Raw genomic sequence first — 18210 nt, 5'->3', positions numbered from 1 at the left:
TTATAATAATTTGGCAGATAATGAACGTATTAAGCTCAAATTTTCAACAATTATTTTTTCTGTGTTTTATGTTCCTTATAAATATCGAAAGCACAGACTACGTAGTTCTAATTTTATAGCCCCAGTCCACAAACTTTTTGATAACCACTCGTATTTCATCCGTAATTATAAACGAAAGAGGGCACACGTGGAAATCGACCAACGTATGTTTTTATTCTTTAATTTCAAAGGATTTCAAAAAATATTAAACTCTACCAATTCAACTTTCATTTTGAAAATGTTGATACTACATTAGCAGTCAGTAAATTAGGTTAGTGTCATAACATTGTATTACGTTTAAAGTTATAGGATGCATTCAATGAAAATCCGTACACTATGAATGTGTTCAGGATAAAAAAAGATAATCAAAATAAAAATGAATTATTCCCAAAAATATATGATTGTTGACTCAATGGTTAAAGGAGAACCAATTTCTTTTCACATATTTTTATTATTTATTATAAAAATCTGAATATATGAAAACAGAAAAAAATATTGTCAATTTTGCCAACACTGGAACAAATTTAGAGTAAAGATTAGTATGTTCAAACTGCAGTTGATACTCTCTGTGGAATATACAAAGTTTCTTTTTCACAAACTCTACCAGTGCTATTATTGTAGAAATTCATTTCACTCCTCGTCTTGAAGCTGAGATAATTACCACTCCGACAGCAGTCTTCATTCATGGACTGAAAAATACATAATAATGAACTATAAAAAGTCGATTCAATTCAAACACAACAACCATAATAATTGAAATATTGAAAGTACCAAGTTAAATCAAGTTCATGGTTAAACTAATGTTTCTCTAAATGAGATACCGAGTCAAAGTTTCCCTTGAGTTTTCGCGAGCTGACACGTAAAGTATTGGCGCCAACTTCACACAGATCCTTTTCTAGCGAGCTCCGGATGGAGGATCTGTTCCTCCGTCCACCCGTGGAGGATGAGGAGGAGGAGGGGGAAGTCTCTTTTAGTATTGGTTCCTGGCGAACTATCTTAAATCCACAACACAGTTTTGGCATCACCTTTTCCTTGAATAATTTCGTTGTTAGAGTGTAAAGAAGAGGGTTGATGGCGCTATTTATAGGCATCACGAAAATAATCAACCAAGCATAAGTGTCCTGATTTATTTGTTCTCCTGAATATAGAAATTTAAAAGAAAAAAAACTATTATTGACTTTTGCAAAGATTCAGTATCATAGATATTTGAAGGAACATCAAATAATACTTTAACCTAAGAGACATCAATTCAAATGAGTTGATATATTCTAAATTGAACCTCTTTTAAATAAACCATACCTGAGATAGCTATGAACTTTATGATGATTATTGGCATCCAACAAAGAAAGTCAGTTAAAATAATAAAAAAGAATCTTTTTACAAGAGTCCTTTCCTTGTTCTCAAAATGAGACCGTACAGTCTTCGTTGAGCGCTTTATTGCTACGAACATGGTTATATATGCAAAACAAATAAATGTGAATGCTGCCAAATTAAGTCCGAGGAAGAGAAACACGGAATACTGCCATCCTCTGACCCAGGGTCTGTGTAAATGAAAAGGGACACACACAGCATTGTCCTTGTAGAAATAGACTCCAAAGAAATCCGGCAGAATCACAGGAAGAACAGACAGAAAAAGCGAGATAATCCAAATTATGCTAACATTCATCAGCGCAAACTTAAAACTCTTCCTTCTGCGGAACAGAGGAAGAGTTATGCTGATATAACGGTCTAGAGTGATCAAGGTCAAGGTTAGCACAGAGGCCTCGTTACTGAGCGTGCTCAGAATACCACATAAGTCACACGTGGCACTGGAGCGCCACCCCTCGTCCTCCACCAAGTAACTTCCCCTGAATTTCTGATCGTGATAACCGATAATAATCAAGTAAATACCCATCAGCATATCAGCAAAGGATAGGTTTTTAATATAAAAAGAATGCACCTGGTTGTCTTCACGTAGCAAGCTCCTTCCTAAAAGGACCAAAAGGTTTCCAAAACAAGCACAAATGGCGACAAGCCATACCATGATGCGAAGAAATCCGTTTTCCAGTAAGTTGTAACGACTTGATATGCCATCTCCAAAGGGTTGACAAACTACATCACTCGGTACGTATGCACACATATAAAACTCATCAAAATACCTGAAATGAAAAAAAAATTGGGAAAAACTCAAGTCCTTGGAGATTTCTAACGCCTAGAAAGAAGGAAAACAATTATGAGTTCCAATTTTGGAATGGAATTGTATAACTTTATAGACTAAGGGGATATATGTAGACGTCGAAGCATTAAATATTTTGCACATATACATATTTGTATATACTAGTATATGTTAGATGTGAAGTTAGGAAAATGACTAAATGTTTCAATCTTTCCATGATTAATAGAAAACAATGTACATCATATTCATATTTTGAATAAAAGAACTTTATTCGGTAATAACCAATATTTGCCCCCCATATCAAACTTTGATGGAGATGTATTTTATTAAGTTCTTAAACAGGAGAGTATATGCTGACTTCAAAGCACTAAATATTTTCATAAGTAATGAGGCCATATGTAGGTAATGACGTCACAAACATGACGTAAATTTCAGTTTTTTATGAATTTTACAGAAAAATGTACATATTTCTTCGATATTTTGAGTAAAAGTAACCGAGCGCATGTGTGTTCAGGATCAATATTTTGATATAATGTGTAGAATAATAATATCAATGAAATATGTCAATATTGTTCCTGAACAAGCTTGCGCTCTATGAATTTTAAAGCTAAAATTGTTGAAATTTTGTCAATTTTCTTCTCTTTCTGAAAAAGGATATAAAATCGAACTAGTTTGTGACGTCATAAAAGCAAAAATTGTGAATACACTGCTTTGACACTGTAATATTTTCTGTTAATTCATATTTCTCATACAATTTATTGAATTCAGCACATTTCAGGAAGTTTTCAAAATTTGACTTTTGTGGGGGCAAATATATGCAATATACCGCATATAGTTCTTTAGGTCTGCTCCAACTTAATGTTTAAACAGTCTGTATAAAATGAAAGTATATTCATTAATATCACTACAGTATGGAGCAGGTTTGCCCTCTTAAAATTTTATTTCGAAAATTGAAAAATAAATTGTTTCCCCTTTGTTCTCTTTCTAAAAACGTTCATATACCTACTTTTAAACTATATTATTCTTGGCTTATTAAGAATTTTCAAACACTTCAGACAATTCAAATCATTTTAAGAAATTTTTAAAAATCTGATCTTTGGTGCCTATGTTAGAAGGTTATATTAGCCATTCAAATAGAAGGCGTAACATTAAACGTTTGTCATAATTAGTATTCATTCTGTTTACAGGCTACGATAGTAAGTAGTAGGTTCCCCTTGGCGAGGAAGTCATAAAGATACCTACTAACATAGTGAAAGTTACTTATAAATTCTAAATTTACTAATATTATCTAGTTAATACTTCTTATAAGGTAATGGTTATATGGACAGTAAATATACAAGTCTTTTAAGTTACTTTCATTAGTTATTTTTTCCCATTGTGTGCCTTTTATAGTTTAGGTTAAAATCTCTAAGAGATAAAACAATATTTTGTGTTAAATATACTGAAACGCAAAAGAAACGCAACACCCTACTTTAGGGGAAATAATTATGAAAAGTAAAGAATTTTGTATCTTAAAATGAATATCTTCAATTTGGTAAATATCGATAATTTAAGGTTGAACGATTTTCATACTATAATCGGAAGGCAAGTTTGAGTCTGCTTAACAGAAATCAAAAATTGCAGCAATATGCAGCAATATTTCAAAAAATAAAATCTTTTGTTTCCCGTAACGATGCTATGGCTTCTTGAAAATGGCTTAAGTACGCATTTCCATTGCTCTAGCTGGAAAATCTCAAAGTGAAGCTGATGGAGGGTTGATGATGCAAAAATGCACTATATTACGCCTCAACGGGGTCTTACATATCATATGCATAAATGATAGTCCTTGGACCGAATCCCCAGGGTTACTACAATGCGCTACGTTAGAGAACTAATCATCTGAAATACAGGCATTTAAAAATTGCAAAGAATAATTCATTCGCTCAAATCTCGATATTAATTAACCTGTATCGTTGTATCGTTGAAATTAAGCTGCAATTGTTGTTTAGGGCAGCCTTGCACGTAGTAATTGAATGACTGGAAGGGGGTGTCTTAACAGTCATATTTTACATCTAACATTTTCATCAAATCTCTGATGTTTTGAAAAGTGAGTTTAGCCTTACTGTATTCTTTTTTGAAAGTCATCAGATAAAAAATTCAAACATTTGTAGATTACTGCTTGTTGCGTTTCTTTTGCGTTTCAGTATAGAACTACTTGAATTTACTTTTAGTAAAACAATCTGCTCTGCTTTTACAGTATTCTTGGAAGAGAATCCTAAAATAAACGAATATGTTGGTCTTTTATATGAATTTAAAGCAATACTTACATTGTTATAAATTCTCTAAGAGTACAATGTAATTATCCAATGTATCGAAGATCCTTTGATTATCAAAATAACCACAATTGAAAAAGGTCTAGACACATAAAAATACACAAACTTGGGTATAAACCAATGCAAAATAGGGAACAGGAAGTTAGAATGAAAATATTTAAATCAATATTTTAAAAATTAACGAAAATAAACAGTTTTTTTTTTAAATTGTATCCCACCTCTGATGTTTTACAGGTCCGTGTTTGCTTTGCTCCTATTTTTGTATTTTTTTTTATGAACTTTTGTTTTATCCCATTTTTAGCTTACTGGTCAATTACTGTAATGCGTTCTCTTGTCTGTTTATACATTTCAAAAATACTACTCCTACAGTTTTGGATTTCAATATAACTTGTTATCCTAAGATACATTTTTGTGCATTTTTTGATTTCGATGAACGGTGTTGCCTTGGTTACTAAAAATAGAAATTTCTGTGAAATTCTTTCAAAACGCTACTCTTGTTTTTCTATGGCACACAACGTAGACTACACTAAAATACATAATTCTGTGCATTGGTTTTTGATTTCGAAATAAGTTACTAAAAATAGAAATTTCTGAAATTCTTTCAAACACACATTCATATCTTGGTCCGATTTCAGTATAACTTGGCACACAAGTAGACTACACTAAGATACATAATTCTTTGTTTTTGATTTCAAGTGTTAATAAAATTTCTGTGAAATTCTTTCAAAATGAAAAATTTCATTAAACTTGGCACACAGGGCAAAAATTAATTCTGTGCACGGTTTTTGATTTCGATAATATTAAAAATAGAAATTTCTTTGAAATTCTTTCAAAATGCTACTCCTCCTAGATTTCCTTGGCACACAAGTAGAGAATAATTCTGTGTTTTTTGATTTCGATAAACGGTGTTCTAAAAATAGAAATTTCTGAAATTCTTTCATACACAGTTTTGGTCTGATTTTGATATAACTTGGCATACAAAACACTAAGATACATAATTCTGTGCATGGTTTTTGATTTCAATGAACAATGTTGCCATGGTTACTAAAAATAGAAATTTCTGTGAAATTCTTTCAAAATGCTACTCCTCCTGTTTTGGTCTGATTTCACATAACTTGGCACACAAGATATTAATAATTCTGTGCATTGGTTTTTATTTTGATGAAAATAAATTTCTGATATAAAAACCCAACTGCTACTTTTCTCTTCCTTTGTTTTAAGTATAAAAGAACACGACATTTTCACTGCTTGTTGTTAATGAAAACTGAAAAAACACAAATTCATATCTTGAGTGTCTTTGTTTGCAAGTGTTAAAATAAACAAAGAAAAAAAATAAGGGTAAAAATTTCCATGTTTACGGTATTACGGCAGGAAAGAGAAAAAATTTAGTTTCCTGAACAAGGACACGCAGTTCCTAACTGCACTTTATACACATTGTTTTCATTTACAATGAAATTACAATGTATATATCTGTATATAAGGTTTCATTGAGCAGTTATTGGACATAGTGGGTTTTTCTCATCACTTTATTTTCTTGACCGGTATAAATATACCATTGTGAAATTCACCATTTCGGACATACTTCTAACCGAATATTTAGGCCAACGTATTCTTAGTTTTTTTCTTAATCGAACGCAGTGTATTTTCTTTTCTAAAAGAACAACCAATAATAAGTATTCTTTCGAAGGAAATCCTGCCATATTTACTTAATATTACTCTGCTGTAAGTCGGACAATGTCCTCTTAGTAAAGAACGTTGGTTTCTTTAAGAAACTCGGATATTGATTATCGTTTACAATACTGAAAGACAGATCTGTTTAACCCATTTATGTTTCTAAAGTGAATAATGATATTGCCCAGCTGACACTTGTACTTTGGGTTATGGCTTAGATGGTAGAAGTATTTTTTACATTGGAATTTCTTTTCCTCATAGCTAGTGATTTGTGTCTAATTATCTAATTATCTGTTAAAGAGAACTATTAGAGTTTTGAATCCCGATTATTTCAGAAGACCTGTTTGAGTACAACAAATACATCTACCTCTGCATAAAATTAGTGGCTGGATTTGACTATATTGATAAAACAAAAAATATTGTGTAAAAAGTTTTATTGTTTTCTTTTATGACATTTATTGATGTTAACTTCAGTGCAGAGACACCGTCGTTTAATAAAAACCAATTAATTGTCCTGATGAGACTCTTCTTTGGTAAGGTTTTATAAAATCGAGGGAGGGGTTGTCATTTTAATACGATATGGTGAAATCATTGTGCGTTTTATTCTGTTTCACATCAATTTGTGTACAGCTAAGGTTCTTGTACTTAACAACATAAATTCTTAAACAAATTCCTTAGTTTACAATTAAATATAATGATCTGATACATGATTTTATCAAACGTTTGTATTTTAAAGAAGACAACTGAAAAGGACATCTTTAAGAAACCGTGACCAACCTTTTTGAGTCCATTATTGCTATACTTACACATAATGGAGTGACGAGAGGCCTCTTAAGGTTTGCTTTTGGAGGCTTCTGAAGGCGTTCTTCCGGAGGTCTCTGTAAAGGAAAATTCAAATAATAATTGTTAACCTGAGGCAACGGACAGCATCGCTCACCTGATCCATTTGAATAAAAGCTCAGGAAGTATTCAAAATTTGAATATATAAGAGTACGCATTGACCACTACTAGAGTGATTGATTACAATTGACTCTTTTATATGACGATGCATTCTGTATCTGTTCTGAAGAAAGAAGTTTATGGTGATATTTCCTACGTAAAAATTTATCTCCTCTTGTTGTTCCTCCTAACCACAGGGGTCATCTTTTGTACATACTTTAATTTACACTACCTGAGGGTACTTTTAATTTTCATATAAAGATAATGTCTTTGCTATTCTTGAGATTATTCGATACTGTATATATTCTTATCAAAAAAAATTTTCGATCCCCCATGAGAACCTACCTACCCAAGACTTATGATTTTAACAAATTTGAATAATCTTTACCTGCGGATCTAATATATTAAATGCCTAAAATGGTTCTACAATTACCAAAAAATGCCTTTTAGCCAACGAAGTTGAAAATTGGCCCATTAATCTGGGGAAGCAGTCAAAAATGTGAAAAGTTACCAACATATCAGAACAGACGGCAAACAGACAGACAGACCGCCATCGGAGTTTTGGTTTTATCAAAAAGCTCACATTTTGCTCGCAAGAAAATATCCTTACCTCTAGATGTGAAACTCTAATTGCTACATGAACCTAGTATTAGTATCATTTATGTGCATTTGCTTATAAGTTATAAGAATTATATTGCTTTGCTTCCGAATGTCTAGACTAATTAGTTACAAATGATCAATTATTAATTTTCAGACTCATAAAGGATTGCATGTGCGATGTTAATTGTGAATATAATTTCTTCACGATTTTGATTCTAAACAATAGGTCAATAGATCACAATAGTCAACACTCATCTCTTATATTCGGAAAGTATTCCTTATCTGCTGATGTAAATAACAAAATATTTCACGGTGTCCACAAGTTCTCTTTTTCTTTTTCTGTTTCTCTATGTCATTTAATAATAGATGTATAACTTTGATTCTTTATATTATGAGAATTTTATTTGAGATTATATGTATCATGCTTATCATTATTTTAATAATTTTTTTTTTCGTAAGCATTGTTGTCAACGGTAATCATTCACATGCATCATTATTGATTTACACAATGTATTAACTCTGAATCCTTCATAAGTGTCTTTGAAATAATTTGTATATATATAATGAATACGTATAACTTAACATTTATATTTCAATTCTAAATAATTTGTTCTACAATGACTATCATTAAGATTATTCTATATATTACAGGGAATGGGTTTTTTTTCTAAGTTGCAAGAAATTGTCCCGAATCCATTTGTATGTGTTATGCAATAAAATATGTTCAAAACAATTAAACAAAAGATTCTAGATCCTTTACAGTTTGATAGACTCTTGTACAATAATACTTACAAGGACACAAGCTTCTTCAGATGACGTAATGCATTAGGTGAGACTTTGACAATTTGATTGTACACCAGATTCCTGATTAAAATATAAAAAAGAACAAATGGAAAGGCAAAAATAATCCCTTCTTACTTTCTTTCCCAAAATTCAACAAATCTTTATTAAACATATTTATCATATGAAAATTGTCATTGTGTGAATAAGCAGAGGGTCGCAAATAAAATAAGCCTCTGAATACGTTACATTTCAATATTTGATTGCACAGTCTTTTTTTCAATGGTTGCAAGTAAATACATTATCAAAGTGTATATCATTTTCGATCTAAGAGGAACGATTTCATAGAGTGATTTATTATATTGGAAATGACAGCACGATCGTTTGCAATTATTTTGAAAGTTCTTGTCACAGGAAATACATAAGTAAAATATATATATATATATATATATATATATATATATAAAAATATATATATATATATATATATATATATATATATATATATATATATATATATATATATATATATATATATATATATATATATATATATATATATATATATATATATATATATATATATAAATAACATAGCACCTGCCCTTCAAATGTTATGACCACCTTTAAAAACAAGAGGCCCATGGGCCACATCGCTCACCTGAGAAGCTTTGACCATTCTGTTCTTTACCAGATTTCCCCTTGTAATACATAATGCATCCCCACCCTACCCCACTGATCATAATTTAGACATTTTGAAATCTACACTACCCCAGGATCCTTTCATGTGCACACAAGTTTCAGCTTTTCTGGCCCAGTGGTTCTTGAGAAGAAGATTTTCAAAGATTTTTTCCTATATATTTCTATGTAAAACTTTGATTCCCAATTGTGGCCCCTCCCTTCCCCTGGGGGGTCATGATTTGAACAATTTAGAATCTACACTTCCCCAAGTAGCTTCAACATAATTTTCAGCTTTTCTGGTCCAGTGGTTCTTGAGAAGAAGATTTACAAAGATTTTTCCTATATATTTCTATGTAAAACTTTGATTCTCCTTTGTGGCCCCGTCCTTCCCCCGGGGGTCATGATTTTTACAATTTAGAATCTACTCTACCCCAGAATGCTTCCATATAAGTTTCAGCTTTTCTGGCCCAGTGGTTCTTGAGAAGAAGATTTTCAAAGATTTTTCGTATATATTTTTATGTAAAACTTTGATTCCCCATTGTGGCCCCGCCCTTCCCCCGGGGGTCATGATTTGAAAAATTTAGAATCTACACTACCCCCGAATGCTTCCACATAAGTTTCAGCTTTTTCTGGCCCAGTGGTTCTTGAGAAGAAGATTTTTTAATGACCCCATCCTATTTTTGTCTTTTCTTGATTATCTCCCCTTGTGAGGGGACTTGGCCCTTTATTTTAACAATTTTAATTCCCCTTTACCCAAGAATGCTTTGTACTAAGTTTGGTCAAAATTGGCCCAGTGGTTCTTGAGAAGAAGTCGAAAATGTGAAAAGTTTACAGACGGACAGACAGCTAGACGGACAACGAACAAAATCTGATCAGAAAAGCTCACTTGAGCCTTCGGCTCATGTGAGCTAAAAAAAAAAAGAGACCAAACTGACATGTCATGGTCAAGAGGTGTAAATGCGAAGAATTACAGATGTGGAAAATAAAAGTCATAGCACCAACCATTTAAAAAGCAAGGGTAAGGTAAATGTCTTTTCGAACTAAAAAAATACAGATTAGTGGACAACCAAACACAAATAAGGACGGAGAGATCAAAGAGCATTTAATCCGGAATCACCGTTTACGAGACATAAAAACGAGTAGTGTTATATGTTTCTTATGTTTCTATCGGATATTTTCTCTCCTATTACGACATTCTTAGATGCCTCTCCGTTCTTCATCTTCATGTCAGAGGACTTTATAATTTCAAATTCCTTCCATTAATTCTGAAATTACTAGATTCAATCTTATACCAAGTCTGAAAGGTTTAGTAGCAGCTAAGATTACTTGAAATATATAATGATTGTTTATCCAATTTTTATTGTAATTTTATGATTAAGATTGAACGGAAATCAATGAGTCTAGATGTTGTTTTCTTAACTGAAACACATTTTTTTTTCTCAAACAGTATCCTTGGTAATGACTCCTGAAGATTGTCCATAAACCATAAATTTTAAAGAAAAAATGAATGTCATGGTCAACAACAAAATGTAAACTGAATCTTGGAATAAAAATAAAAGTCAGGGTTAAACTTGGATTACAAAAACACAATAAATTTTGAATTGAATGCAAACAAAAGAATAATGTCTTAGTCTTCGATATATTTCAATACCCTGTGTATTAAAAGTTTAAGATTTGACTGTGAACCAGAAACTTATACACTTTCAGATCATTGAATAGACAATTTGATACAAAAAATTAGGTTCATTTTAGTTAGCCTAAAAAAAGTCCATAGGCAAACCCTTTATTTGTTTCTTAATTTATTGACTAAATCATGGACTTTTCAAAAAAAAGTACAGGCATAAGAAAATTAAAGAATTATGAGAAATGAAATCCATATACTTTTCTAAATAGCGGAAACTAGAAGAATTTAAAACATACAAATGAGTGAGATTCTCCAGACCCTGGAACACGCCTGATGAAACGGACATTATTCTATTCTTGGATAAGCCTCTGAAATTGAAATACATTTTTAAAATTTTATTTAATTTTCAATATTTGTAATTTGAAATATAAAAATGATGCACATTTTGGCAATTACTGATACATTTTGAGTGCTGTTTTCACTAGATTAATAAGGATGTAAATGATTACTAAATAAACACATACTTACAAAGTATGTAAAGAAGTCAGAGAAGCAAAGGAACGGTCCTCTATTCTAAAAATGGCATTTTCATCGATGTATCTGTAAAACAATATGCACACATTGGAAAAGGTGTTTACAAAGGCTTGTTAATATTTATAGGGACGATTTATTTCAGATATTATCGGTGTAATTTAGTCATTCTAATGCCTGATGAGGGGAAAGAGAATAGTTAGGTGATATACAATCTTGTTCATATTTTCATTGAAATTGCGAAGTATACTTACAAAATGTCCAAGTTTGTCAGGTGATGAAAGAAATAGTCTTTTATTGTTGTGAGTCTGTTTGATATAAGCGACCTAAATAGAAATAAAAAACTGTTAATTCACAAAATGGTTATTAACTCAATAATAACTAGTTACATCATCTTTAATATGCAAAGATAAAAATGTTTAATACATACAAAACTTTCAATTGAGACAGTTCCTGGAATGTGTTCACTTCTATATGATAAATCTTATTGAAGCCGAGGTATCTACAGCAAAATTATGTCAAATTATTACAGTGCACACTTTGTGTCCTTGGATGACCATCTTTTACTGGGTATATTTGAGTTTAATATTATGATTTTACAACTTTAAAACTACAGATTTTAAGTCAAGAATTATTTCAGCTAGGAGGAAATGAAAAAATAATTTTCTTTCACTTTGAAAACTTTAGGCTTCTATGTCATATATACATGTAATTATACTTACAGGCGTTTGACATGCCTCAAGTGGGGAAACATCTCCTTTGTTAAAATGGTAAGAAGGTTGTTTTCTATTTTTCTACAAAATACATTAAAGATGTTTAAAAATGTGCGTGTATAAGGTCTGTGTCTAGGAAGAGATTCTATCTTCTAATAAATATAAATATGGTTCCAAATTTTAAAAATATACTAATTAAATTTTATAAAAACAAGATAAAACTTGTAATTTTGATTTAGAATTATTATATTCTGCAGTAAACTGTAAAATATGACTTAACGAAGTTTATACTTGATATTAAAAGTCTTAGCAATTTTTGTCATGTATTTGTTTTTTATTTCTAAAAACAAAGCTAATTAATTTACTATCAAAATCATAAACCTCGTATATATCACACCGCCGAAACACTAGATTAGTATCGAGTCAAGTGATTTGGGGTACGTGGCTGATGAGAGCCACTTTTTTTTGGAAAAAAAGAAAATCAAAACCCCGATAAAAGCTTTTAGATATTGAAAAAATCTGCTTATTTTACTAGTATGTTACAATTTTCCTTGACTTAAAGAATAAATGTACTCTATTTGACACAAAATGATGACATAGAGATATTCATAATTCTGCTCAAAGTTCAGGATAAAACCCTCTCAATATAAAGCTCCTTTTTTACAATTACTGAGTAATCGTTTCGTTATATCTATGGTCGAAAAAAAAACGACCCTGTGAGCAAAAACAATCTATTTTTAGATCAAACGCTGACTGATATTTTCATACTGATTGTTACCCCATTATTTACAGACTAAATTGTGTAATTATATTTTTCCATTTTTTCCTCTGCAACAATATATTCAAGAAGCTGTGTAAATCAGATGTGGATACTTGAAAATTTCAAGGAACTTTTGGACAAATTGAAATCACAAGATTCCACCAAAATCAACAGCTTAAAAGCTCACGACTTTTTAACTTTATACACAACCATTCCCCACCCTATATTAAAGTCTAGGCTTTTTGATATCATTGACAGCTGCTTTTTCAATAAAAATGGAACTCGTTAATTTACATACCTGATCATTGATCATTTGCAAAATTATTTTGTTAAAAATCATTCTTATTGTACACACATGTACTCTGAAGTTGACATCAAAAAGATGCTTGAGTTTCTGATTGACAATATCTATGTGGTTTTTAGTGACCGGGTCTTTCAACAATCTGTTGGAATTCCCATGGGTACCAATTGCGCTCCGTTATTAGCAGACCTATTTTTATATTCATATGAAGTAGAATTTGTGCAAAACCTTATGCGCGAAAAGAAGAAAACACTTGCTGTGGCATTCAACTTGACATTTAGATATATCGAAGACGTACTGTCAATTAACAATGGTAGTTTCCTATCTTATGTCGATATGATATATCCTAGTGAGCTTGAGATAAAAGATACCACACAGTCTGACACAAGTGTTTCATATTTGAATATTTTAATTGAATAAGACATTAAAGATGATCTAACAACCAAGCTCTATAATAAACGTGATGACTATAACTTTTCTATCGTCGACTTCACTTACCTACGCAGCAATATACCTTTAACACATGCATACGGAGTTTATATATATCAGTTGATTCGATACGCAATAGCATGCTCTATGTTTGAACACTTTCTAAAACGAGGTAAATTATTGACAAAAAAGTTGATGAAACAAGAATTTCAGCTGTTGTTGTAGTGTTTAGGATCCACATACAACACAATATAGACAAAAACTTGAAATGGTCCAGAGAAGGGCTGCTCGCTATGCACATAACAATTACCACAATACCAGTAGCGTTACAGGCACGACTAGTACACAACAGTGGTCAGCACTAGCTGAGCGACGCCTCAAAACCAGATTAATAATATTTTACAAAGTAGTTCACAAACTTGTTGCCATACCCACAAATATACTCATACCTACAGATTGCAAGAACCAGATAAAATCATTCACAAACATACAGACACTTACAAGTATCAAAAGACACATACAAATTGTCCTTTTTTCCACAAACTATTATACAATTAAATTTGCTTCCCCAGTCTGCTGTCCAAGCCAATAACGTAGACATTTCTAGAGAACAGCTAACCCCAGCTGTTCTCAACACTTATCATTGCCGTTTTTCATACTTATTGTTAGTCCATTTTTTTACACCGAATTGACGACGGATTTTTCCGTTATTTCCTGATCATGACAAGGAGCATACGGCGGGTGTGACCGGTCGGCAGGGGATGTTTACTCCTCCATGGCACTTGATCCCACCTCCGATGTTTTTGAGGTCCGTGTTTGGTCTGCTACTATCTTGTATCGTTTTATGGATTTTAATTTTGAATACTGTTTGTTATCTCCATGTGTTTTAGTTTTCCCGAACATGATAAGGAGCACAAGACGGGTGTGACTGCTCGGCAGGAGATGCCCACTCCTCCGTGAAACCTGATCTCATCTCTGATGATTTGGAGGTCCGTGTTTGCTCTGGTACTATTTTGTAATATTTAATGAACTTTTTACCTCGAATAATGTTCGTTATTTCCACATATTTCACATAAAGATTTGTTATCAAGGAAAACTTTCAAATTAATTCGCATAATTACTAAATCTATTGTTTTTCTGGAATTAAAAATACGACAAGCAGTAAAATCATTCTGAATTATACAGTTGTTAATGAATGAAAGAAGAATGGTTTGAATTTTGGGAAAACATTATTTTCTTCTAGTAGGAAGTTTTTGCCAAAAATACAGTTCTTCACTTTATGCTTTTGGTTTACAATTTTAGTCTAATGATTTTTTGACTCACTAGCTTTAAAAAGGCAAAGTGGAATCTAAATTTATTCTAAGAACTGTTATACTGAGTTTTTTTTCAAAGAGGACATGACAATAAACCGATCAAAAGCACAGGATCGAACCTCTTTTATCAGCAGGAAATGGGAATATCAGTTTTCTGTTTCCTTATTCTTTTGCGTTAGTTATACTGGTTGCCAGTAGCAATGCGGTGTTTCATTGTGTAAAGAATTAACTGAATTCACGCCAGCTGCTTAACAATTGAAGCATGGGGTTAATATTTTTAAAAATTCTTCTTTGTCATTAAATCGTCATTTTCAATTGATAAAAAATATTTAATAGAAAAGGAAAAATCACCGTAGTCACCGTGGGTGGGGGGGGGGGTGTTAATGGTTAATCTGCTTTATTTTGTGATTCACCATATTTATTGTCCATTTATTTTATTTACAAATTTACAATGATTTTATAATTTTATGAAAAGGGTAATGAAATAAATATTTAAATACTTACAACTCCTCTACCTTGTTGTACACAGGAAATGCATTTTCTTTGAGGAAAACAATGCTGTTTGAGTTTAAATTCCTGAAATGATGAAATATAATAACTCATGCAAAAATTGCTCAAGACTCAATTTGCAAAATATAAATATGTAAAGATTTGTCTAACTTTTGCACTCTCAAGACTGTACTCCGAACAATACAATTAACTCTTTGATAAAATGATATTTAATTATGTTAATTCTTTTGAGAAAATTAAAATCAAAAAGTTTCGTACTCACAATTTCCTAAGGCTAGGACAACTATCAAAAGTTGAATTCTCTATTGTTGTTATCTTGTTATGCTGCAGATTTCTGTGCCAACCGTAAACATATGCAATTAAATAAAACTATCTATTAAGATACTGTATACCCGTAACATCTATTCCATTTTTGAACAGTTAAAACACACTTGAGAGGGTAATAGAATTAACTTTTTAAAAGGGTTCTCGTTTGACTCTAATTTTAAAAAAAGTGTCTTTTTATTCTCTTAACCCTTACTTTTACGCTTTAATGCATATTCTCCTGTGACTTTGTCCTACTTACATCTGAGAAACGAAGAAGAAGTCCAGCTCTCTTTCTGATATATTTTCGATTTCGTTATTGCTAAGATCTCTGAAATATATAATATGTTTTATAACACACAGTTTTCAAGATCAAAGCCTATTCAAACGATACATTTTAGGAACAGAGCAAACATCGATCTCTAGAACATCCATTGCCATTGAGGTTTGTAAATCTCCTACCGATCGCTAACACTCTCCGTGTGTTCCTTGTCCTCATCGAGGGAAAATTTAATCAATATGAAAAAACGTCAGTCATCATTTGACTATTTGATGGATTATATTTGGTGACATGGTTATTGTATAGACCAGAAAACTTACAAAATTATGACAACTTCTTGTTTCATCAATGTATTTGTCAATAGCTTACCCCGTTTCAGAAAACTTTTAGTAAAGCATATTCTTGCGTTTTAAATCAATTGAGAGTCAATTTATGCAAATGCAGCTGATAAGCGTACTTTGTTCAATGAGGAATGAAAGTTAACGGTTAAAAAGTTGAATTCATCAGGTTTATTGAAGGGCTTAGTGTTATGTTATCATTTCTGTTTTTAATGAAAATATTAACAAATGAAACAGATTTATAATCTTTATCATATTATATTGATGTCGGCCGACTTAATTAAGGGGTACCGACCCTCTGATATGACAGATAACTCTCAGAGACAGTCAGAGTTATGAAAACTCACAGTTTTCTTAATCATTTCCTAATTTACACCTCTGAGTAGTCAATTCGATGAAATCTAACCTGTGACGGAAACATTACTTACTATTTCTTTTGCCAATCTCTTACTAATTGTTTTATTATATTTAACAATAAATCATTTAAATCCTACTTCAAAAGCATTTTTAATTGAATAAGTTGTATTTTTTAAAAGACCATTTTATTAATGGTTTAACACAGATGTATTTTTTTCTTACAACCACATACAACATTGTAATTTTCTGACTTAGGAAGCATTTCATGATGTTTTCTGACATGATTTTAATAGGTATTATACTAAGTATTATTTTCATATACACCTCATATTTCAAATTAAATGTTATGATAATAAACCGTTACTGTTTCTGTTCTCTATGTTGAAATTTCTTCATATCATGATCTGACATAAAAATCATTTCTGATAAGCTGCGCTTCTTACATCAAACTATTTTCCATGTGCCTCTAATGTTATTGTTGTTCATGAAAATCAACATTAGAAATATTAAATTTTCTGAGTGAAATTTGATAGCAGAGGGTCGGGACCCCTTAAGGCACGGCTGCTTTTAAAATTCTCATGTCGGCAGACCTTACCTTAAATGGAAAGTATATGGAAAGTATATTGAAATTAATTCTACTTTTAGACCCTGTATGCAGTAATTTTTAATTATTGGATATGTTTTATAGCTATTTCATTAAAATAAGTAAATATATGTCGTAAGCAAAAATGTTTTGTTTTTTTTTAATAGAAATAAATATTTAATTTTTGTTTAATTACACTTTTTATCTTAAAAGCTCTTTCCCCCTTTTCAAGAAAAGACTTTTCTTATGGTTTAATTATGTTTACAAGAAAATAAAAACAGCCAGTGCTAAAAGGACAAAGACCTTTCAAATTAGGTAAATAAAATTGTAATAGAAGATATTTCCAATGTTTCATGATTGGGACTTTTCTCCCACTCCTGTTCATTACCAATCCATCAGAAGAAGCCAGGGGATAAAAACACACAAATTGGTTGTTAAAAACCGTAACTTGTCGCAATCATTTATACATTTTTATCAGAATGTTTCTGTCTTTGTACAGATCCATTCAACTTAGCTTTGCTTCAGGTCACCATTATATAAAAAAAAGGATAGTAAGATGCCATGCAAAGCTGTACATGACAGCATCTTTAAACCGTTTCAGATGAATGCCTTCTGGCGATTATCACATTTTTTTTTCACCTATCCTTGGCACATGTAATGATCGTTTTCAAATTAAATTTTATATTTGAATTTAATTGATAAAAAATGTTAACTAAATTAAAGTACTCTTTTTTTAGTCGAATAGGACGTTAAAACAAATGTTTTGAAATCTATCATGTTTTAGAAATCTAAAAGTCAGCGAATACCTTGGTTTTCATTCTCTGTGCAAATACTTTAATGAATTAGTAAAAGGACATGTCTTACTAATTTACTTAGATTGCTAGTATTGAACGTCATTTGATAAAATCTTACAAAGTATCTTAAACTCTGCCTTAACCTGAACAAGAAAATCCAAAGGAACACATCCGGGGACGTTATTATGTTTTATTAT

General features: G+C 31.4%; 1 protein-coding gene across 1 annotated transcript; it reads right to left on the bottom strand.

The window, feature by feature from the left end:
- Positions 1 to 562: 562 nt before the first annotated feature.
- LOC134243612 (relaxin receptor 1-like) lies at positions 563 to 15992 on the bottom strand (the record flags this gene model as incomplete). Its single annotated transcript, XM_062725861.1, has 13 exons — positions 563 to 728; positions 861 to 1177; positions 1339 to 2177; positions 6984 to 7055; positions 8509 to 8580; positions 11098 to 11169; positions 11330 to 11401; positions 11587 to 11658; positions 11763 to 11834; positions 12055 to 12126; positions 15353 to 15424; positions 15621 to 15692; positions 15924 to 15992. Coding segments are annotated over 13 exons (2017 nt in total), but the record flags the coding sequence as incomplete, so codon positions are not given.
- Positions 15993 to 18210: the final 2218 nt, after the last annotated feature.

The sequence above is a fragment of the Saccostrea cucullata genome, unplaced genomic scaffold, assembly GCF_032062105.1.
Source record: "Saccostrea cucullata isolate Sc308-1 unplaced genomic scaffold, CSIRO_AGI_Scuc_v1 ctg2757, whole genome shotgun sequence".
Taxonomy (NCBI): Eukaryota; Metazoa; Mollusca; class Bivalvia; order Ostreida; family Ostreidae; genus Saccostrea; species Saccostrea cuccullata.
Note: the sequence above shows the minus strand (reverse complement) of the source record. Positions and strands in the feature narration are given on the sequence as shown.